Raw genomic sequence first — 23,242 nt, 5'->3', positions numbered from 1 at the left:
ATAAAATATAGAATTGATATATATCAAGTTTTTAAAATATATATTTTACCAATAAATAAAGTATTACAAGCTTCAATAATAAAAACCGATTTAATTAATAGTATAAATTAAGAATTAGAGAATAGGTCCGTAAATTCATAAATGCGAATGTATCGAAGATTTAAAAAATTAAAGATGTACACGTGTATTGATTGAGATTTGTCGATATGATATAATGAAAAAGAATGTGCATGAAAAAATATGTAGAAAACGTCATGTCGATCTAGTTAGTTTCTCGGCCGGTCGAGAAAAAGAATCTGCGACGGCCGGTATTTGCCGAGTTACGAAAGTAAGCAGCTTTAGAAAGTATATAATAGTACGCGACAAGGTGAACGGCGGCCTAAGCCCGGGATCTTGCACGATTACAAAGTCCAACAGCGTATTTAGGCAACACTAATTTCGTATGTAGATGGAACTTAAATTATAATAATAATTTATCGATATTTTCATTCGACATTTTTAATAGCGTGATAAATATTTAAAAAGATAAACTTGTGCAATAAATCAATAATTAATGTGTATGTTACAAAATGCATGTGTGCATATGGTTCCAGAAATATTATTTAAAATCATTCCCTCCAAGCATAATATTTTTGTATTTCTACAATATTTCTAAAATCCAAAGTCTTACAAAACGTTTCATTAAATCACATACTGGAAATAGTGATGGTAATTCTGGAAAATTTTGCACACGTACAATTTAACATAATAATTTACGATATATATATATATATATATATATATAATGAAATAAGTCATAGCACTCAAGGATGTGCGAATCTAAATGTTTGATGATTATTGATACAAGAATAATCGCAATAGATACATCAAATTGAGAAGAAGCAAATGAGTCGTCGAGAGAATTTCCATTGAAGTATGGCCGGTACTCGCTCAGTGTTTTCCGTGATCCCAGAGCCTCTTAATATTGTTTGTTACAGCTGGGGGAACATGGCTTCCACTGTTGAGCCCGAGCAATGTATGTTAAATCGCGAATGCAATAATCTGTAGATCCACGGATCTAAGATTAGATAGGAAATTGAGGAATTGAAGAGGTCAAAAGTTTTAAAAATAGAAGATAAAATGTGTATACATTGTAAAACCAATAAAAGGAATTCAAAACCAATAAAATGTCATTGAACAAAAAATTTTTAACATCAGTTTATAACGTGCAAAGTACTCAAAGATTTAAATATGTAAGATTAAAAGAAAATTATATAAAAATAAAATAAAGCGTCATCTTTAGAACTAAAGATCTGTTAATCAAAAATCTAGAATGAAACGTAAAATTTCCTAAAATTATAATAGGATCAATGGAATGACGCGTGGTTTCATCACGAGAGAGACTTTTAGTCGATTCTGGCTCTCATCCCATATATGCCTCGGTTTTATAAGAGGATTAGAGAATTTGAAGGTTACGAGTGAAGGGATACGATGTGAATGGTAAACGCGTTCTGAGAACCCATATCCTTTCTATATGTACATAAAGACGTAGATTATCGAAATGAATATATCATATACTTATTTTCGATATATTAAGGTGAATCTAAGATCCATGAATAGCAGATCCGCAGAAGATAACAATATCAGGAAAATAAATTAAAAAATGAAGTTTTCGTAGTGTCAAAATATTACACTTCTAGCTACCATACAATTAAATACAATACAAATTCAATTTCCTTATTTCACTGTTCTGCAGAGAGTTAGGAATATTGTTACTATCGCGCCGTACTCGTTCTTTCTTTCTCATACAAAAGAACGAAAGAGAAGGACGAAGATTTAGAATGTAGAACGATTCGATTTTTAGCGCGCACGTCCGACGGATGGAAAAAAAAAAGGGGATCTCCAACGTCGTTGGAAGAAGAAAGCAGTTTACGTTATAATAAAATTGTGCTTTGTCGCGGGGCCGATAGGAGAGAGAAAAAGACTGACTGTCGTTTTGCATATAAGCCAAGCCAGTTTCTCACCCCCACTGACCCAGCGACCGAGAGAGCCTGCGCTGTTGTCGCTGGCTCGCGTGCGCGCGCGCGCGCGCACGGCAAAAGAAGTGGCTGGGACGACTGGGATGAGCCTTCCCGTCCTCCGCTGCTTCCTGCTGCGTTCCTCATCGCTACGTATTCTCCGCAGTCGGCCGCCGTAACAAACGTTAGATCACACACTGGCGATCGAGCCGGAGCTACACGGCACGGTCACGTGACAGCGACAGTTGCGTCACACAGTTCGGCCCCTCTCGCCGAGCCGACCAACGAGTGAGAGGGACCCGCCATCTTTATTCACCGAGTGAGCGACAATGTGCGAAAATGAGAGAAAGAGGGACCGCGAACACACACGGCACCAACAACGATGGACCACCGACATTTTCTTTTCCAATCTTTTTTTCTAATTTCAATTCCAACGATCGACACACGAATGTGAAAGTAGAAAAATATTAACTTGGTAATACTGTAAAGTTTCGTACCTCTAACAAAGTCGAATAATAACGGAGATATTGCGCGACTCATAAAATATAAATTTTTTTTTATAACGGGAGAGCAAAGTATCAAAAATCAATTCGCAAATTATGATTTGTAAAATGAGAATTTGCTGAGCTTATAAAGTATGAAATTTAATGTTTAAAAAGTTGTGAAATCTCGAACAAATTTGGAAAACTGAAAAACTAGTCAATCAGTTAAGCAGTTAGTAATCGAGGAGTGAAGAAATCGACAAGCTGTCATTAATAGCTTTCACCTTTCTCGCAACACAGTTTCGGCAATTCGCCAGACAGAATGCACAAAGTTCGATCGCTAGATCTCTATTCACCACACTGGTTGGCGTTGGTCCTCGAACGGAAATATTGAATGATACTAGGCTTGCGCGATAAGTATATAGAGATGGGAAAGAGGGGAAAAAAGAGAGAACCAGAGAGGTCCAAAGGTTGCGGTAAATAGGTCAAACAGTCACAGTCAATGAGTCGCATACTTTTTTTTTCTCCCGCGTCCGTTTTCCATACGCAGAAGGAAAGTACCTTAAGAGAGATCGATTTTTCTTTTCTTCTCTTTCTCATCTCTTTTCCGTCTTTCTTTTGTCTTGAGAGAAAGCAGATTTTTTTTCGGCGATTAACAGGCCTGTCTTGATACTCACACACAGGAAAAGATCAAATCCAAAAATACGTACGATGTCGAGTGCGAAATCAAACCAGCATGAGAGTCCTGCTTCCGGTCACGCCACGCACGCAGAAATCGCGATTCGTGCGACATTACTCGTATAGGCGGCGCCTGTGGTTTCTGTTGGTTCCTCTTCTTTGAAAATGGACGTTTGTATCTTTGAGACACAATATTACTCTTTTCGGCTTCTCATAATCCCCCTTTTTCTAAACTGCTCTTATTTACGTTTTCTTTTTTTTCTTAATGATATCGCGATAGACAAGTCTTCGTAAACTTGAATAAAGTAATCGATTGAAAGTAATCGATTTAATTCAATCCTCTTGATACTATAAAGCAAAGAAAAGTACTCGAGAAATAGATGGTGCCCGTTACTATAAAGCCGATTAGCTTCTGGAAACCGTTCTGTGTGTATATATAGATTCAAGATCTTGATTAAATAGAATTACTCTGGATTTCTCGTTTCCTTGAATTCCTCCCGTCCCAGCAAAGAAACCGGAAGTTGTATTAATATCGGCACTTTTTCTTTTGAGTTTTCAAAAGAAAAGATTTTGGAAAACTCAAAAGAAAAAAAAGAGAAATACTCTTCGGTGAATTATCCGCAGCGAATGAAGAAAACGACAGGTGAATCGATCGAGTGGCCATTCGAAAAAGCCATCGTTAGGCGGCGAAGGCGAACGAAGCAATAGTACGGACTGCGGACCGAGACTAACGCGAAACACAACCGAACCGGAGAAGGAGCTGCGACGAACGAGAACGCGGACGAGCGCGTAGCTCGAGCCGTACCGCACTCTCAGCTTTTACCCCCCACCACGATTCAGCACGATCGGCCGCATCCGGCGATGACGATGGCGCGCACTCGCCAGAAGTCGCAGGAACACAGTCGCTTGCTGCTATTGGTCGAACGCCGTTGCTACTTGAGTCGCGATTGGTTGACGCGCGCACACACAGCCATTCACGCGAAATATTGCACACTTGGCACGGCTTGCTGCCCGCCTCCCTTCTCCCAACCTCGCCCTCTTCTCCCGACACACGCGCATCGATATACGAGAGCACGAGCGTGCGCACATTTCGCACGCGCGCGCAATATTTCCATTGTCGGCGATCTATGTACGGTGGACGGCGCGGCGCGTATATCGTTAACGCGCGTACGTACAAGTAGGTTCACTCTCGCCAGCACGATTCTACGACACAGCCGAACAGGAACTGCTGGCGGTGCGCGCGAGAACCCGCTACTTATGCTACGAGTGGGAAGAAACAGCGGCAGCGGCGGCGACGGCGGAATCGAGCCGTGCGCCGCGCCTCACCGCGCCGCCTGTGCGGTACGCTTCGCCTTTGGACTCGCTATTCCAACTACCGCGAATTCTAACAGCCAATCGCCGTGGCTACGTTATAGTGCGATTCAAGCCGGAAGATTCATTTGGTTATGTAAAACCTGCATCGCGCGCCATAGACAAGATTAGATCGTGTATCTACACTTCTCTTCAGATTTTTCAAATAATAAAATACGTACGATCCTTTTTTGTTAAAACAGCGAGAGAGAAAGAGGATTTTTCTCTGCTTTTCATCAATCACTAAATAAAAGCCATAATCTATTTATAACGATACAGTAAGACCATTAATATATTGCACTTACTCATAAGGAAAGATTTATCAACACAAAAAATATAAAGTTGATTTTTCCATTCAAATTCTGGATTGCTATTACATGTTTTGCAGCCACGTATAGTTTGAATAATAAAAATCATCACACTGCTTTTTTACACAAAATCCATTATAGTTTTTCAATTTTCTAACCTACACACATCTTTATACATAATTAAAATTTATTCCCTGTTAAATCTGTAACGATAATGAAAAATAAGAAAGAATTTTGTATGCTTATTCGTATCAACGAAATGATTTATAATTTAATTTTATCAATGTGTACTTCACCTTTCTCTCTACACACTTATTTGTGAAATAAAAAATAGAAATTTGTATAGTTTTCTTTCTATTCCTGTTTATCCTTTAATTTGCAAAATGTTCATTTTATGGCAAAGGCGGTGGCCGAACCTTTGACCCATTTTTCTATCGATCTTGCCTGGTTCTGCATCTAGGGCGTCTCGACAGCCGCGGCCCCGGCTGTCGAGATTTCCGCCACTCCCTGAACACGGAGTCCTCGCGGTGACCTCGCACTCTATTGTATTTGTATGTCAGAAATCTATCTAAGTTTTAATATTTTATATAAATATAAAAATCGATAGAAAAATGATTCCAATGTGGATGTAACGTATAATTAAAAAAGAAAAGGTTTCCTATAATAAAAAATAAATGATTAGATAACGTAACGTGTATCTGTAAATGAGTGGATATCGATCATTAGATGCATGTGATATTTTACACTTGAAATTAAATTTATAAAAATAAACTTACTATTTTACATGCAAAATTCAAAACATAAAATTTATGTGCAAAGTTATTGATAACAAAAACATGTAATACGGTAAAATAATATTTGGATATCATGAATATTATTTGTGAATAATATGATATATATGCCATCTTTTTAGGGATTAACTGCGTCTTGCGAAATGTTTTAGTCTTCCGTGATCAGCGTGGATTCCGACAATGTGTGTTTCATCGAAAAGAGAGAGGAATGTTTCATTATCTGTGTGTTACGTAACGCTCGACGATTGTTGAACGAGCATTGAAGAACCGACAATTAACAATTCAATGATTAAACGATTAAACGAAGACAACGGAAATGGAAAGTACTATTTATTCTTGTATTACTATTGAACAAATCTAGTTTACCTATTTATAAGGATTTTTGTTAAACTCGGATAATAGATTACTCCGACAATAAGACATTTGAATGTGTAATCGAACTTGAAAAAAAAGAAAGGTTTTCTATCGAAATGCAACAACTTAACAGACTCGAATGTTAACCGTAACGATAGCGAAGCAGTTGAAAGGGTTAAAGCGATTTGGTAGCAGTAGCGTTCAGTCGCGACGTGGTACGTGGTACAACCAGGAGGATGGTGGGGAAAAGAGGAAGGGTTAGACCGATCCGTAAAACGTCGGGACTCAACTCGTCGACCGTCCTATTTCTGCGCTCGGGAAAGTTCGTACACCGAAGCGATCGCGCACGAAGCGACAGAGATATAAGTAGGTCGTTCGTAGCCGCACGTGTCGTCCTTGACTCACATAGAGTGGCGCGCAGGCGCTCGCTGTTGCCGCATTGCTGGTCGCTAGGGCTCTTTCTTTGTCGTCTCTGCGCGCGTTGCACGAGTGTGTTGGTGCTTTGTGCGCCTGGATCAGATACTTGTATGCGTACGTGCGTTCGCGCGCTCGTTTGCGGATGGGAGCTTCCCGTTGCTCGATAGGTGCGCGTGCGCGTATATACATATAGGGTGTCTGAAAAGAATATGTTTGCGCGGTGAAAGTTTCCTTCTTTTTTTCAGCTTTTTTGCTCTCGAAGCATTCGCGGATTGAATAATTGGAAAAGGATACATGAAAAATATCCAACTGAAAGAGCATATCTGTAGAATTTCCAAAAAGGAAATCACTTTAAACATTAGTAAAGTATTAAAATCTAGTTTTTTCACTCCAACTATCTCGTGTAGCATTTGTGCATGACCAAGAGCGATAATCGAAAGTGATAAAAAAGAGAAAGGTTATCAGAAAAGAGTTTTATTTCCTCTTCCTTGTTGGGAATGAGTGCGATGTATCGAAGCATGCGTGATGCAACGCGCCATGACAAAATTATACATGTTTGATTTTTTTCTTCATGTTTGTTCGCGTTTATAACTTATAAACCATTAGTTGCTCGGCATTATTACGCAAAAGTTAACGACAATAGAGTCTATAAAATAGATTTAGCTTACGACCTTTGCATTCTACAGTCGCGAGACTTAGCGACGGCAATTTACTATTGTTGTCAAGGACATTCTCGCATCACGAAGACCTCGGTACGGAGAATCGACGGTAGCTTAGCTTGGCTTTGGCATCGTGGCATGAGTATTGATCGCAACGGGAACTCAAAGGGGAGGCCACCACGCTGGGCTATTCGAACCCCAATTGGATCACCCTACCTCATGTGGTAGGCAACCAGAGGAGAATACGAGCGAGGACAGCCTATTTTTCAATATGTTAGGAATGAGATATTTATATATATATACGAGATGTGTAGAATGCTGAAAATGAGACTGGAATAGTGATATTCTATTTCTGGTATGTAATAACGATATGAAATTTCGCGAGTTTAATAAATGATCAAACTAGAACAGATACGTTAATTCTGAAATAATGACAGATTGTTAACGTTGTGACTGACGTTACGATCGTACAATCATATATAATTACACTTGAATGTTTGAGCCATATTGCTGTGGTATATTGAGTCAGTGTATAGTCATTGATCAGGCAAAAGAGTTGTACATGCAATTTGACGACCATGAATTTTATGATTTGTAGTGTTGATTTTTTCCTAGATCAAATAGGTGTGCATTAATACGTGGAAACTTTACAAATCGAACATCAAAAGGCTCGTTCTTTTTCCATACTCTAAGCCTGAATACGGTTCATGAGAGAAAAGATAAACCATGCAAAATTCAGTCGTCAGGGATAAAACAAAAAACAAACCTAAATTCTTCTATTAATTATTAATCATTATTTGGAATAATTATAATTTAGAAGATACTAGTAGATTACTTAGTATCTTCTAATACTAGTTCTATATTGTATTAAATAAACTAGGAAACTATTTATTTTTTTTAGAGGATATTTTTTAATATCCGTAAAGTATAACTCAATTAATGAATATAGATCTGTAAGTACGTCGCACTAATTATGCGATGCGTAAATTACAATTTTACAATTCAATCTCTGCATTCAGCTCAATTACGCGTTTCTCCTTGATATTTTCCTTTATCCTTGGCGCCATAATCCAACCGTTCTCCTCCTGCCTTCAAGTCATTAGGAACGGATGTCCGTGAATTATTTTTGTGACTTAGTTACGGAAAATAAGAATAAAATAGCGGAACTTTGTTAAATACAAATATATATGCTAAAAAAGTTAAAAAGAGGATGAGAGAGAGGAGAGAGTTGATGAATACGCTCATACACACATACACACATACACGCGCATGCGCGTATGTGCATGCACGCACGTGCGTGCGATTTTTCTACAATTTATTAAAATTGCCTCGTACCATAGGACATATTTTGTCTCTTCAAAATCTCTTTGCATCGTTACGATTTTATACTTTAGTACGAGGTTACTCGTATAGAGCGACGTTCCTTAGATAAGCATGTTCTTATCTACACGCGTGCTTACGTAAGCAACACTCGCGCAAACCCTCACATGGATCCGCCCCGTTCACCTCTGCTGTCACTTATCTTTTCCTTTTCCTCGTATTCTTTCTTTCCTTATCGGCCTTCGCGGTTCTTCCTTGGAGTGTCGTAATCGGAATGCCCGACTCGTCGTGATTTTATAATACAGAGTGTTCCCATACTTTCCAAATTCATCCTTTGCATCAATTTGATTGCATTTCTTTTAAGATTAAATATTTTGAATATATATTAAATAATGGATATCAATATCTAAAAAAATATCTCTAAATAGAGATAACATGTTTATAATTGAATTTAGATGGTTAACAATATAACATTGAATTTAATTTATTTTTTTTTACAAAGGAAATATCTCGATTTTGAGACAATCTAATTTATCATTTCCAGACGAATAAATTAGATAAATTTGTATCCATTCTTGTTAACATTTCACGTAAATGCTTTTGCTCGTATGTGAATAATTCCATTGCAAAAATTTCAAAAATAGTGTACATATTTATGCATACATTTTATGTGTTTTTGATCTGATACATTGAATTATATGGTCTTTTCCTTTTTGCCAATTTGACATAGAAAAAACATTACATAATATTTCCTATGCAAGTCAATTTAAAAAATATATAAATTAATTACTTTTTAAGATAAATAGTAATGATTTGATTGTTATTTAAGTGTTTTGTCAAACATGGAAAATATACAACTTTCTGCGCCTATGCATCGTTGTACAGCGTATGTACATACCACGTGTCCTATTCTTGCGTGACTAAAGTACTACTAGAAAGCACGTGGACTCCCACTTTGTTAAATCGGATACAAGTGTGAAAGAAATAAATGAAGTCTATGTAATTCAAAAAGGTGAGACAAAGGAGAATAATTACGGAATAATTAGAGAAGAGTTAAGATAAGAAAAAAAAAGGGAAAAAGGTGACGGAAAATTTACACGACAGTAAAGGACGAAAAAAAAAACAAAAAATTAAACAAAAAAAGATGATGAATAAAATAAGAAAGAAATTAATGTTGATGAAAGTAGAAAAATCGATGAGATTAAAGGTGAAAAGAATAAAGAGATTAAAATTGAAAATGACAAAACGGAAGGAAGAGAAATAGAAAAAGATACAACGAGAGAATAGCACAAGAAGAAAAGATATATCATGAAGTCGATCATGGGAAATCATGAGAGAGAGAGAGAGAGAGAGAGAGAGAAGAAGAAGAAGAAGAAGAAAGAAGGAGTGACAGTGAGAAGACGGAAGAAAATGGGACGGGAAGAGTGAGCTCTTGGTGGGGTCGATAGTTGGCCGAGTTGCTGAGAGTGTCGGTTGTGTAACAAAAGAGCGAAACGAGTAACAAGAATCCCTGGGGTGCATTTGATGGCTTCCTCGAACGAGGCGATAACTCCTCTTTCACACGATAAATTAATTATCATCAAATATAATTAAATAAATGTACAAATTGAGAAAAGCCAATCTGCATATACCTGTTTATCAAATTGTGAGATTTAGAACAGCGAATTTAGTGTCTCATATGCCACATTATCTTTTTAGAGCAAAAATATACAGGAGATTGTGATAATTTCGTACCAAGCACCCACATGTGTATAATAAAACTGCTTTATGATGTTACTTGATTATAATGATATCGATTATTGTTCAATAGCGTGTACATAATTGTCGCGTGACTCTGAGATTGAAAGTGAGCGACGCTTGATGAATCATTACTGTGGTTTAGTTCCTTGCAGCGTTATTGATCGAATGGCTATAGTAACTTAATCAATTTTAGATCTTTGATTATACTTTAACTTTTTGAAAATTATTAATCCGACACACTAATATTAAAGTCAAAATACGGCAAGGAAAATATTGAGTAACAAATAATACTTGAAAACGTGTATCGCATGCGTCCCCATAAATTTTTCATGAATTGTTGGCACGAATGACCAGCCGGCTGCACTTGACTCTCCTAGATGCAAGATAAATAGGTGCGGCTGGTTCCTATTAATAGCGGGTCGTTTACGTGACTCTACTATGAGCGGCCAAACTCGTACTGTGTCAAGAATTTCTCACATCATAAATTATCCATAATTGCGCGGTGTCAGTCACGAATGACCAAACTATCATCACAATCAATACCGAATATTTCAGATAATCATAGTTGTATATACAATAAAGTCAAATTAGATATCAGCGATATTTTGTCAATTATAAAAAGAACAATATCTTTGAGATCGTAAAACTTTCATTACATGATCAGCTAATTGTTTATACTTAAGAGTATGACCATATTCAATGGATAATTGAAGCAATATATATATATACATACACTCAGCGATCAATAAGCTCTAGTCGTTACATTAATCATGAACTGCGAGTATGTAGACAGACGGTGATTTCTCAGTTTGGAAAATTTTCCGAGGGACAGAATCATTTTCGCTGGGTGCACTATCAAAGCTACTATATCAGTGGATGCCGCTGTAGCAGTATCCTTGTTGAGATTTTGTTTTATTACACATTTAATAATTGTAATTAAGAAACTTTTACCAGTATTTTCTTCTCCACTAACGTATAATGATGACTTTTTTATCTGACATTATGGTATTAGTGACTCTATCAAATATTCTTTTTTGATCTGCATTCAGTTTTGAAATCATTTGAGACATATCAATCTCTCCATGACATTTATTACCAAGATTTTTAAAATCTTGCATTGCTTCGCCAGCTTGTCACGAATATAGATGCAATAAAAACTCATCGAATCTCAAAGCAAAATACAATTTTATTTTTTATACTAAATTACATACATATAGATATAAATATACTAATTTTATAATAAATAATAAACAAAAGACATAATAAGATATAAGGTAAAATAATCCGTTAAGCCAGAATATAAGTCCAGAATATTTCTTAAACTTCTAAAATATCAACATGATATACATATAAAGATAAACTTATCTTACTGGATGTTTATAAAGTTTTTGAGCTGGTGTATCTACGGAAAGATAGAAGGGAATAGAACTGAATAAAATCTGGCATAAGGGGCATCGACCTTTCGACACGTGTCCCCTAGTATATGTTACATTCGATGAACCAAGCAGTTACAGCTTTTCTAGATTTATTAACAATTTCATTACTAGAAATATTCAGTATTGCTACAGCTGGGCATTATTTTCTATCCCCCCCCCCCAAACAAATTATTTATTTAAAATCTTTAATTAAAAAGCTGTCTATTATCACATATATGTGATACGGTTTATTATTTTATTGCTATAAATTTTTCTTCGCATCTGACAACCTGTCCTGCATTTTGTTTGCCCTTGCTCCATCGATGAGTACGAAGACGAGAACGATAACTGTGACGAGCCTGAAGTATTGATCAAACGGTATTCTAGCTTTGCGTCTCTATACCGCATCACGACACAATGCGAACGGAATTGCAGGTGAAACGCATAGATTATAAATTACAAAAATTTCCTTTACTTGTATTTACATTTAACATTTGATTTAAAAACACATTATTAGAACGTATCACAAAACAAAATACATCGAGTTCTAAATTATTACTATATATATGTATAATATATGTGTCATATAATTTCCAATTTATCTTAGTTTCCTTGTTTATTTAAGATTGTATTTTTCTGTTTTTCTTCCCTTTCTTTTCTCTCTTAGATTTTCACAGTTTCTCTCTTTCCTTTTCTCTACTTTCTTAAATTGTTAAATGATTGTTGAACATTATGTAACTAATTAGTCTGCATGCACTTGTAATATTATGCAATGAAACAGCATAGCGCAGAACGCAATATAATGTAATTGTCAACGCTAGCACAATAATTTGTTTTCATAGAATAGAACTCGATAGAATTGCACTAAATTTTTTCTAAATCTTTCGTCGTTAAACGTGAAGAAAGGGTAACGATAATCAAAACTGAACTATGACCCATTTGATCTCGAAACCAGCAACAGAACTTTCTTTGAATTTATACTAAGATTTCATACATTTTTGCATTCCTAGTGAAACAGTAACGTAAATAATGATTACCATAGATTGAAAGTAACATTAATTTAATAAGTGAGCTATGTATCCTATTGTTAAAAAAATATATTATAATTTCAAGTATTTATCAATACATTTTAAAATAATGTAGACATAAACAGAGTTACAACTGAAGTATATGTTAGAACTGGGTGAAATACATTTTTAAGAATTTATTATTTATGTCGCGCCGCGGCGTGTATAAATTCGCTTTTCATGGAAAGATGAGTGGTGAATAAAACAATAGCATTTTTATAGACATTTATAACAGAGTTTTGCAGTACTTACCGAGAATCAGCAGAAATCTTTTTTTTTTTACTAATTCATATTTTTAGTTTTTTTAGGGCTTTGTGTTTAAGCACATTTATATTTCAAGGTTTCATTAATCCATTGACTTCGTTAATGACAAAGTCATTGTTGATGTCTAGATGCTCTCTTTTTGTTCTAACTTGTGCTATCTTCCGTTGAAACTAGATCACGCGTATCTTTTGGTAAATGTGTCAACCGCCTAGACGCGGGATCAATACTTACGCCCTGGTTTTGCCTCCCCCATCATCCTCCCTCGCCCACGATCCACAGATCTGCGCCCCCTCACCACATCGTGTTATTCTCCTTCTGTTATAAAGCCGGGCTTATTTTAGAGCAGTTGCTTTTATCTTTTTATCTAATACTTATCATTAAACGCGTTTGCTGTCGTTTGAGTGTTCGTAAATGACTCATGTTCAAAAATTTACACAGTAGAAAAGATCTAGTAGAGAAGATATAGGTATATATTTCGGTAGAATCGATTTAATGTATCAACTGAAAATATCATGACAGAAATATGTGATACAAAGACAACATGTATATTTAAATATTTCTTTTGTACACCATAAGTATGAACTCGTTATAGTATTGTATCATTTAATATCATTCCGAAAAATGAATGTTCTTTGTGGTAATTCGGAGAATACAGTTGCATTATTATATTATAGCAATAATTGCAAGTGCATAATCAATGATGCGCAATTCGTGAGATTACTAACACTTACCTAATTTGTTTTGCGAGTATTGTAATAGATCGCTATCTTTGAACTTGCAGATAGCTATTGTAGCAAAAGACTAAATATCTTTAAAAAAAATAACAAATTTGCCAGAAGATGATCGACTGCGCGTATGTTCGCAAATGTGTATACTTTCACAACCATCGTTATTTCGTAAAGTAAGAAATACGAGTTTTCACTCTTTAATATTGCTGTGATTTTAAAGTATTTATAGACGTTTCTTGATAAAAAAAGAATATCTCATTTATATACACGCGCGCACGCGCGTGTGTGTGTGTGTGTGCGTGCGTGCGTGCGCGCGCGCATATATTTATTTTATTATATTTATTATTATTATTATTACATTTGGTTTATATTCATATAAACCAAAAATTTTTTTTGCTGAAAAAATTAGAGAGAAAGAGAGAGAGAGAGATAGAGAGAAACAAACCTTGAGTAGGCCAACTTAAAATAGCCTTAATTCGAATTAATTTTCTTTCTATCTATATCATATAATTCATTAATAAATATTAATCGATATGAGAGTCTGAAGAATAAAAAACATATTAACATATTGATATGTGCAAAGGAAAAAGTGGCCTAAATCATACAGTAATATTTGTACAGTAACATGTGTAACAAATCGAAAGTAACATATATATATAGAATTATAGATAGAAATAAATATATTCGAGGAATGAATCTTCAATAGCGAGGTCGGATCAATGAGGAACGCTTGACCCAATGACCTGGAACTGCGCATACTATATAGTTTACAAAGTACGACCTGAATTAGTCGAGAATGTACGTGCGCTAGAAATTTGACCAGAATTGAATTTCTTCTACGTGTTATTTTTTCTCCGTTACTTTTGCTTATCACTGGAAATGGTAATTACAATTATTATTTGTCAGCGATAATTATTATACCATAGAGCATTTTTTCACAAATGCGTTTTACAGACTGTTACTCGGGAGTTTGGTTATTCTTTAACTATTGCATATCTGCGTCGCTATCATACATGCGTATGGCATTATGTATTTACATGTTAGTTTTTTCAGTGACAATCAAGTTGTCGCTCTCATACATCTCGTTCGTCCACTTTTACCGGCGAGTAAACGGAAGAACCCCAAAATAGGTCAATGACCTAACTGATGTATGACTTTCGATCTTACCTCACTCGATCAATCTATTGATCTTAACCGTTAAATCGCGTTTCCATTCATTATGGGATGTACATACATCCCATAGAATAAACGCAAATTTATTGTAATTCAATTTTTAATTTTTCACACAATTTTTGTAGAAATTCAGCATTTTTGTAATATGTTTGAATTACGGATTTCCTATAATTTATGAATGATACTGCTTTGCGTGTCAATAATTAGTAATACATGTAACGACGTTTATATGTCGTAAAATATTACTCTTTTGTAATAAAGATATTTTTGATAAAAAATATTATGTTAGATATATATAAAATTTTTTGCGTGTATATATATATATATATACGCATATATACACGCAAATATATATATATATATATATATATATCAACACGTTACTGAAATTAAATAGCTCTTATTTTGTAATAAAAAAATAGAATGAAATAAATTAAATACAATTTTGTAGAAAAAACGTATTTTTATTAGCGCATAGTGCATAAAAAGAAAATACATTTATAAACTCGTACTGTTCTTTAATTTGTTTCACTTTATCCATTAACTACAAAACAATTTAATTTTAATAACTTTTCGATTGTTATTCTACAAAATATAGTAGAAATAGCTTTTAATATTCAAACAATTATATATATTTTCACAAATTAATTCACCGAGTAATTTTTGTAACGTTATTCGTGTATAATGCGCATCCGAGTTTTTTATTCTAGAATAACATAATTTTTGTTGATTAAAAAATTGGAAATTTAATGATGTTTTGTTGTCGTGTATGTACGTATCTCGTGCACAGGCTAATTTTTGGCTCAAGAGGTCGAATATATAAATCGATTTTAGTATAGGACATTGATCGATCATATTGAGATCATCATCTCTAAATAATGTAGTTGGTAAACCAACCGCTATATCTTCGATAGTTGATCCTTCGATTATGTAAGAAGTTCTTGTTAAACACTCACAGTAAGAGCGGAGGTCGCGAAGCGATTGCCACATTTGAAAGTGACGGCGGCGGTCTTTTCCTACAGAACCGTCTTTCAATTCGACAAATCTGTGTTTGCTATGCCAATTCGATATACACATTATGATAAGAAAAGAACCACGATTGTATTTTACAAAAAGCAGATGACATGCACCAATTATTGTAATATTTTTATCATTCAAAAACTTCTCAGTTCATTAGTAATACTATATTTTATTTTAAAAGTATTTTTTTCTTTATACATGATAAAAATGTTTTTTTGTTTTTATAAATGTATTTACATTACACTTGCATAAATATATTCATATAATTTTATAATTTATTATCACATATAATTTAACTGTAAAATTTCCAATTCAGTGATAATATATTGTGATTATAAATTTGATAATAGTACAGAATAGTGTATATATAAAGTATATGTATAAAGTTTATTTATAAAACTTCGATCTATACACACAGTCATAACATATTTAGGTGGAATTGTTTATGTACAAGTTTAAAAAAAAAAAATATATATATATATATATATATACAGGGTGATTATTAATGACTGTTTCCACGTTTTACCTTAGGAGCATGATTTATCGACGGATACGTATTTCTAACATATTATTATATTAGAAATTACAAATGCGTGCTCCTATGGTAAAAAGTGGGAACAGTCATTAATAATCACCCTGTATATATTTAAATTTTGAAGAGAACACAGGGATAAAATACATCGAAATGACAAACTTATGAAAAGGAAAAATATAGTAATTTTAAGCATTATTATAATCGACCGCTACTAATAAAAAATTAAAATTCACTCACTTCTCTCTTTCTCCCCTTTCAGATTAAAAAATATAATTGTACAGAGTAAAGATGTAAACTTACACAATGTTATTAGATGATGTACTAGGGTATACCCGTTTTCTTTGTACATCAGCGATCTTTCGAAGGCGCGCACCATTCGTTGGAAAGTTTGGTGAGGGGGCTAGATCTAGGCAAAAGGGGACTGGAAGAGAGAAGCCAGGTCGACGACCTCCGCACGTGGAGCCGTTCAGAAGTAGGCCACACCGTGACATCACGCAAATGGCAAAATGGCCGCCACCGTCGAGAAACCGGCACAGCACACTCAAGCACATTTCATAGAGCGCTCTACGTGCGCGCGTTCATTCCTCGGAATAGGCATACGTTGGCGCGCGCGCGCGCGCGCGCGCGTCTCCGCGGCGTCGCGCTGATCGCGCACATTACACTCGCGTGCGGCGGAAAGTTGGTGTCTGGTGCGCGCATGTGGCGCATGGTGGCGTGTGCTGCTAACGTGTCGCATTGCCGCCCGCCGCCTCCGCGCCGTCAATTCCCCTTCAATATGGCGGCTCATAACGATTTACCGATTGACATCTACATATTTCATAAGACAATTTTATTGCTATTTTGTGCTAATGTCAAGTTAATGACATAAAACGAGTTTGAGTAACCTCGACCTAATTCCTTTTAACTTAATTGACAGTACACTTTTTAAGTAACATCCTTCGTACCGTTTTGCTAACACGAATAGAATTATTATTTATTTTTCAATGCAAGGAAAGATTGATTAGTTTAAAAACAGCGAATTATATAACATTTTATTGCATGACATTCTATTCGAAATGTCAATGGAGTCGTTGACTAAGATAGTCGCAGTTTAATAACGACAAATCTATAAATACAAGTTGCTAATCGGTTAATAACAGCAAGTTAACAGCAAAAAACAGAATAAATTCAATTTTTTCAGATCTATTTATTCTTTTGCTTTCAATTTCAATCAATTAAAATTTTCGTGTTTCATATTATGAACCAATATTCTATAACTGAAACATTTCTTGTTTTGCTTAATCAGAAGATGTATAAACGAAAAAACATGATGCAATTTATTCGACATTCGATGATGTCCACATATCGTTATAAGACAACGGTCATCGTTTTGGAGTTACAAATGACTAAAAATGATATAGCATTACGAAGAATTAAATTTTGCATCTATTAGATATTGCTTTATAGACAAATAGTATAATACAATATAATTTATGGTAGAATTTTCAAAATTAAATTGCCATTAAAAAAAAGTAAATTTTCAAATTCTTTCTATTAATATCCATTTTCATCAATGTAGATTAATTTTAATCTCGATTTAACTTTCTCTTCATCTTTTTCTAGTTTTTTAAGAATTGAAAAAAGATAAAGAGAAAGTTAAACCGAAATAGTTAATGTACATTTGGTGAAAACGGACGTAAGACAATTTTTTCGCGAATATCGTTTTCACAAACCATCCAACAGAGACGCGCGTGTAGAAAATCGCGAATCCGTTCTTTATTCGGCACGCGTGCATACGAGAATGGATGTATGCGCGCGTATGCGCCTGAGTGTCCCACGGGACACTGCAGGACTGCACACCGCATAATACTGCAGTCGAATTCGACGGACTTATATCTTAGCGAAAGCTTCGAGATGCATCACCGCAAAATACGTGCACCATAGCGTCTGCATTCTAATTACGCGATATGTGCATGCGCTCATGACTTGTTCTTTAATTTTTATATATATAACTGCAGTTTGTAGAAAGCTTTTTTTTAATTCTTTCGCAATACTAACGTAATCGTTACTACATGATTACATTATTTATTCTGAGAATGCGAATCACACACGCATGCTTGCACGCACATACACATATATTTTGGCGAATAATAAGATTTTATCCATTTTAACCATTAAACCATGCATATGCACATGGCATGATCCTTTTCTCGTGTATTAAATGTTGTTTGATTGTTCGGATTATCCTGATGGTTAACGAAAAGAGCAGTAGGCGAGCTGTAACAGGTAGCGGAAGTATGTTGCTGTCGAAAGCGGCTGTAATTACGTGTAACGATAGCGCTTACGTAATGCATATTTAAGTCGACGTCGGCAATGTTGCAGGAATTCAAAGGAATTAATGGCGTCGTTTTCTGTTGCTGTTGCATGATTGTTTTTTTTTTTTAGTATGAACGGTATTGAGATTGCATGTTATTTTGTTAATGTCTTTGTATTCTTTTAGGAATGCAAAATAGCAATGCAATAGTTTACTTATATAATTATTATAATAATTTATTTACGTAAGCAATGACTTTCGTTATTTGTATATTATAACACTATTATTGACCGGAATTTAATTTGCAATGTATATTATTATATTATGATACGTATTAATTAGTATTATAGTATTTTTTTTTAATGATTAACTTGTCATGAAATTTTCTTATTTATTTACTGATAAATATATATTGCAAAAGCCTTAATAGTTTTTATTCAATTTCTGAAAAGTTTATTGCAATTAAATTTTGAATATTATAACGATAATGTAAAAAATAATTTATCTTTTGAAAACAGTCGAAAACAGCCGATAAAGAAAATTAATATCAATAATTGCTTTGCAATTTGCTCGCTTGGTGACAGCACAAGTCAATCTTAAGGATTTAAGCATAAAAGTAGTGGGGGGTGATGTCAAATCCGAGTGCTCAAGATGGCTGCTACCGGAAACCGCCATTTTATCCACCAATTTCAAAGCAAATAATTGATCATATTTTGTGATAATGATAAGTTTGAATCGATTCCCATTGTTATGAAATTTTCCGTCATTTAATATCTACTAATTAAATAATTTCAATTACGATTAATATTTATCAACTTTATTCTATAACCCTCCAAAGTACTTCAATTATTTTTATGTAGATATGATATGGTTTCATTATATGTTGTTCTAATATCACATCGTATATACGTGTCTTCCTGTGTAATTACGTATATTTTTGTGTGCACGTTGTATTTGTGAAGAAATATGTAAATAATATTGAAATTTTATATATAATATTATAACACACATCATCCATACATAAAATTGATTTTTTTGCAACGAGACAAAATAATTAATTAAAAACATTTTAGAGTATTCTTTAAACAATAACTCTTATTTTACCTGATTTTTGCAACGCGCATGCGCAAAAAGAAGCGGCACCGCTAGCAGCACCGTCTCTGACAAGTCTGACGTCTGACGTGCGTAGTGTGCTCCCGGAGCTCGTGCGTATGCACACGCGTGATAAAAATGTTTGTTTATAGTTGATAATTGTTCTGATAACGCTAAACATGATGGATTATGAATTTAAGATGAAGACGCAGAAAGACCGCACGAAGGTCGAGGATCTATTCGAGTTCGAGGGTTGTAAGGTTGGAAGAGGTACTTACGGGCACGTATACAAAGCCCGTAGGAAAGAAGGGTTAGTCTCTCTAACCTGACTTATGATTACTCTGCAAAATATCTCTCTTTTATCTCAACACGTTTCGATCGACTCTACCTTCAATAGTTTAATCGCGCGGTTTCCTTAAATTGAAATACAAAGACACCAATTCGTTCCACAAAGTGTCTCTAAATCTACATCTTGAAGCTGAATTTCCGTCGGTATATAAATGCACCTACCGTCATTCTATTGATCGTCTTTTATTCAAGATTTCTTGAATGCTAGAAAGCGCATTTATTTACTATTTACCTTGTCTGAGTTGCATTTAGCGATTATCTAATTTTTGATTCTTTAATTTAATTTGCCTAATGTGAAAATTGTCCTTAATACATTTGCTAATTTTCAGTATAAGTGTTGAACATTAAGTTATAAAATGTTGGCAAATGTAAGCACACAAGCATTATTAAAATCCACATTATTTGTAACACTTTCATGATCTGTTTGAAAGATTTGGATAATATCTGATTATTGTTTTATATATATATATATATATCTATGTGTATAAATTAATGTAGAAATTTGTTAAATCAATTGTACTATGACTTTTTTTTACTGAGAAACACCCTGCTTTCCATAAATTTAATGTACAAATGTTGGGAATAGTGTTTCAGATAGCGAACTAAAGTCTCGGCCTGATACAAAAGACTTTGGCCTTAAGCAAATTGAGGGTACAGGACTTTCAATGTCTGCATGTCGAGAAATTGCTGTGAGTCACCTCATTGCTCTCAAATGATATGGAAACATTTGTCTGCAAGATGGAATAGAAAAGTAGATGGAAATGTGACTTATTTTTTGTTTTATTCCAGTTACTCAGGGAACTAAAGCATGTCAATGTTATTACTCTTATTCGTGTTTTTCTCTCACATAACGACCGTAAAGTTTGGTTGCTATTTGACTTTGCTGAACATGATTTATGGGTATGTTTACTAATTTAAAAAATCAAGTATTTTTGGCCTTTTATTCAAATACATACATTTTGTGTAATAATGCTTGATTATATTACTTGCAGCATATAATTAAATTTCATAGAGCAGCAAAGGCTAATAAGAAACCTGTAATGGTGCCGAAAGGCATGGTCAAATCTTTATTATATCAAATTTTAGATGGTATTCATTATTTACATTCCAACTGGGTACTTCATAGAGATTTGGTAATTATTATTGGCATTAATAAATATTGTCTTTTTTTCCTATGTTTGTTACATTCATGGATCATGTAATAAAATATTGTTTTTTTTTTCTATTTCAGAAACCAGCAAATATTTTAGTAATGGGTGAAGGAAATGAGCGGGGACGTGTGAAAATTGCCGATATGGGCTTTGCTAGATTATTTAATGCTCCTCTTAAACCTTTAGCAGATTTAGATCCCGTTGTAGTTACATTTTGGTATAGAGCTCCGGAATTACTTTTAGGTGCTAGACATTATACGAAAGCTATAGGTCCGTTTGTGTACTTATATTTTGAAGCATATATATATATATATATATATATATTTCTCGCTTGTAGAAAATTGTATTAAAAATGTATTCTGTTGCAGATATATGGGCTATTGGCTGCATATTCGCGGAACTCTTAACATCTGAACCTATATTTCATTGTAGACAAGAAGATATTAAAACTAGTAATCCATACCATCATGATCAATTAGATAGGTGATAATATAATACAGTTTGATTTGTATACGGAATGGAAGTATGAAACAAATAATATAAACGAATTTTTCTTTAGGATATTCAATGTGATGGGATTCCCACTAGAGAAAGATTGGGAGGATATCAAAAAGATGCCAGAGCATCCAACATTACTCAGAGATTTTAAGAGATCCAAGTGAGTTCGTTAGTTTAATATCACGCCGACATTTTATTCGAAATGTTTAAATTTCGGTTCTTTTACTTTTTTCAGTTACGCAAATTGTTCACTTACCAAATACATGGACCGGCATAAGATCAAACCCGATAGCAAGGCATTTAATTTGGTATGACATAAAGAAAAGAAATTAGACAAATTTAGTAAGCTGGATAAACACAATTGTTATCGTTACTATTTTAGTTACAAAAATTACTGATGATGGATCCAAACAAGCGTATTACCTCCGAGCATTCTATGCAGGATGCTTACTTCCAAGAGGAGCCACTGCCAACACAAGAGTATGAATCTATTTTTCTATACCTTTACAATATACCTCGCATAATTCATATGTTTGTCAATTATTTCGTTAAATTGCATTTCTCATGAAAATCTTAGCATATTTGCCGGATGCCCTATCCCTTATCCCAAAAGAGAATTTCTTACGGATGACGATACTGAAGAAAAGACTGAAAACAAAGCGAGGCAAAATCAGCAACAAACGGTAATTACTTCCGAAATATATTGAGAGCATTTATATGGTAATATTTTATATGGTTTAAGCCGCAACTACTATAATAAGATAACCACTTTAATACTACAGATGTAGTTTGTAATATCCAAATAAGTATCTATTTATAATTATATACCTTCTACATTTTTAAAAAATATGGTTTCGATTATTCAAACGGCCCCATATGACCGCCGCAGTGGCAAGGCAAGTGAAGCCCACTTTGCCGCTGCCTAAGCTCCGTCGCTATATGGTAGTTGAGGATTGAACTGATTTTTTGAACGTCGCCTTGTCGCTCATCCGAGTATTCGTGAAACAGCAACAGCAGAATCAACAGCAGCAAGGTAACGGCGATCACAATCACGGGCAGAACGCGAAACGGGTGAGACTGAACGGACCGCACGGTGCTCCCGAGTTCCATCAGCACCAGAGCCACGCGATGACCCATCAACAACCACCAGGGATGGTTTATTCGACTACCCAGCCAACGCAACCGTCGAACTTTCATCAACGTTTTTAATTTTGTCACAAGTAATTAGATCGATGCGACGAAGTCAGGCTGAAACTTAAACTTTCACTAATGCATTAATTTAATTCACTAATCCTGTCAACAAAACGGTCAGTCGGTCCGTGTATATTCCGCATAAGTATAATAATACAACTTTATTTATATATACATCTATATATACATCTATACGAAAAATTATTTTTGTCCCATGTCCGCTTTTACTTCCGCTTTCATCCATCCTGTGTTTCCATTCTTACCAGTGATAGATTATACATGCTAATGTCTTCGGGGGGAAGGTCTTGATCGTAAGAGCGCCGATGATGGTCGCGAAGACGGGAAAGGTTGGACAGAACGGGAAGCGAAAG

General features: G+C 34.7%; 1 protein-coding gene and 2 long non-coding RNA genes across 4 annotated transcripts; 2 read left to right on the top strand and 1 right to left on the bottom strand.

Annotated features, from left to right (window-relative positions):
- Nucleotides 1-134: 134 nt before the first annotated feature.
- On the top strand, nucleotides 135-7,927 carry LOC120359709. Its single transcript, XR_005576483.1, has 2 exons — nucleotides 135-4,785; nucleotides 5,729-7,927. It is a non-coding gene; the product is annotated as an uncharacterized LOC120359709 (long non-coding RNA).
- Nucleotides 7,928-9,700: 1,773 nt separating this feature from the next.
- On the bottom strand, nucleotides 9,701-16,945 carry LOC120359710. Its single transcript, XR_005576484.1, has 2 exons — nucleotides 16,599-16,945; nucleotides 9,701-13,157 (listed from the first exon to the last, which is right to left on the bottom strand). It is a non-coding gene; the product is annotated as an uncharacterized LOC120359710 (long non-coding RNA).
- A 2,789-nt stretch (nucleotides 16,946-19,734) lies between these two features.
- LOC105204719 (cyclin-dependent kinase 8) lies at nucleotides 19,735-23,053 on the top strand. Of its 2 annotated transcripts, none has more exons than XM_011173908.3 (11): nucleotides 19,735-19,993; nucleotides 20,618-20,720; nucleotides 20,821-20,931; nucleotides 21,024-21,164; nucleotides 21,263-21,452; nucleotides 21,551-21,665; nucleotides 21,742-21,840; nucleotides 21,916-21,988; nucleotides 22,063-22,160; nucleotides 22,258-22,363; nucleotides 22,689-23,053. In XM_011173908.3, exons 1-11 carry the CDS (start codon nucleotides 19,863-19,865, stop codon nucleotides 22,887-22,889), a joined length of 1,368 nt encoding a protein of 455 aa, XP_011172210.1. In that variant the 5' UTR covers nucleotides 19,735-19,862; the 3' UTR covers nucleotides 22,890-23,053. The 2 variants fall into 2 exon arrangements, with proteins under 2 accessions (XP_011172210.1, XP_039314553.1); XM_039458619.1 differs by lacking the exon at nucleotides 19,735-19,993 and adding an exon at nucleotides 20,025-20,175.
- The last annotated feature ends 189 nt before the right edge of the window (nucleotides 23,054-23,242 follow it).

This window comes from Solenopsis invicta, chromosome 16 (assembly GCF_016802725.1).
Source record: "Solenopsis invicta isolate M01_SB chromosome 16, UNIL_Sinv_3.0, whole genome shotgun sequence".
In the NCBI taxonomy this organism is placed as follows: domain Eukaryota; kingdom Metazoa; phylum Arthropoda; class Insecta; order Hymenoptera; family Formicidae; genus Solenopsis; species Solenopsis invicta.
The sequence above is the reverse complement of the archived record's forward strand: the minus strand, read 5'-3'. Positions and strand labels throughout refer to the sequence as shown.

Excerpts from the sequence above, each read along its gene's own strand:
- LOC105204719 (XM_011173908.3), top strand. The coding sequence starts at position 19,863 with ATGATGGATTATGAATTTAAGATGAAGACGCAGAAAGACCGCACGAAG. Across the intron at positions 19,994-20,617 it reads AAAGCCCGTAGGAAAGAAGG|TGTTTCAGATAGCGAACTAA; the intron begins GTTAGTCTCTCT and ends TGTTGGGAATAG. Across the intron at positions 21,841-21,915 it reads AGAGATTTTAAGAGATCCAA|TTACGCAAATTGTTCACTTA; the intron begins GTGAGTTCGTTA and ends TACTTTTTTCAG.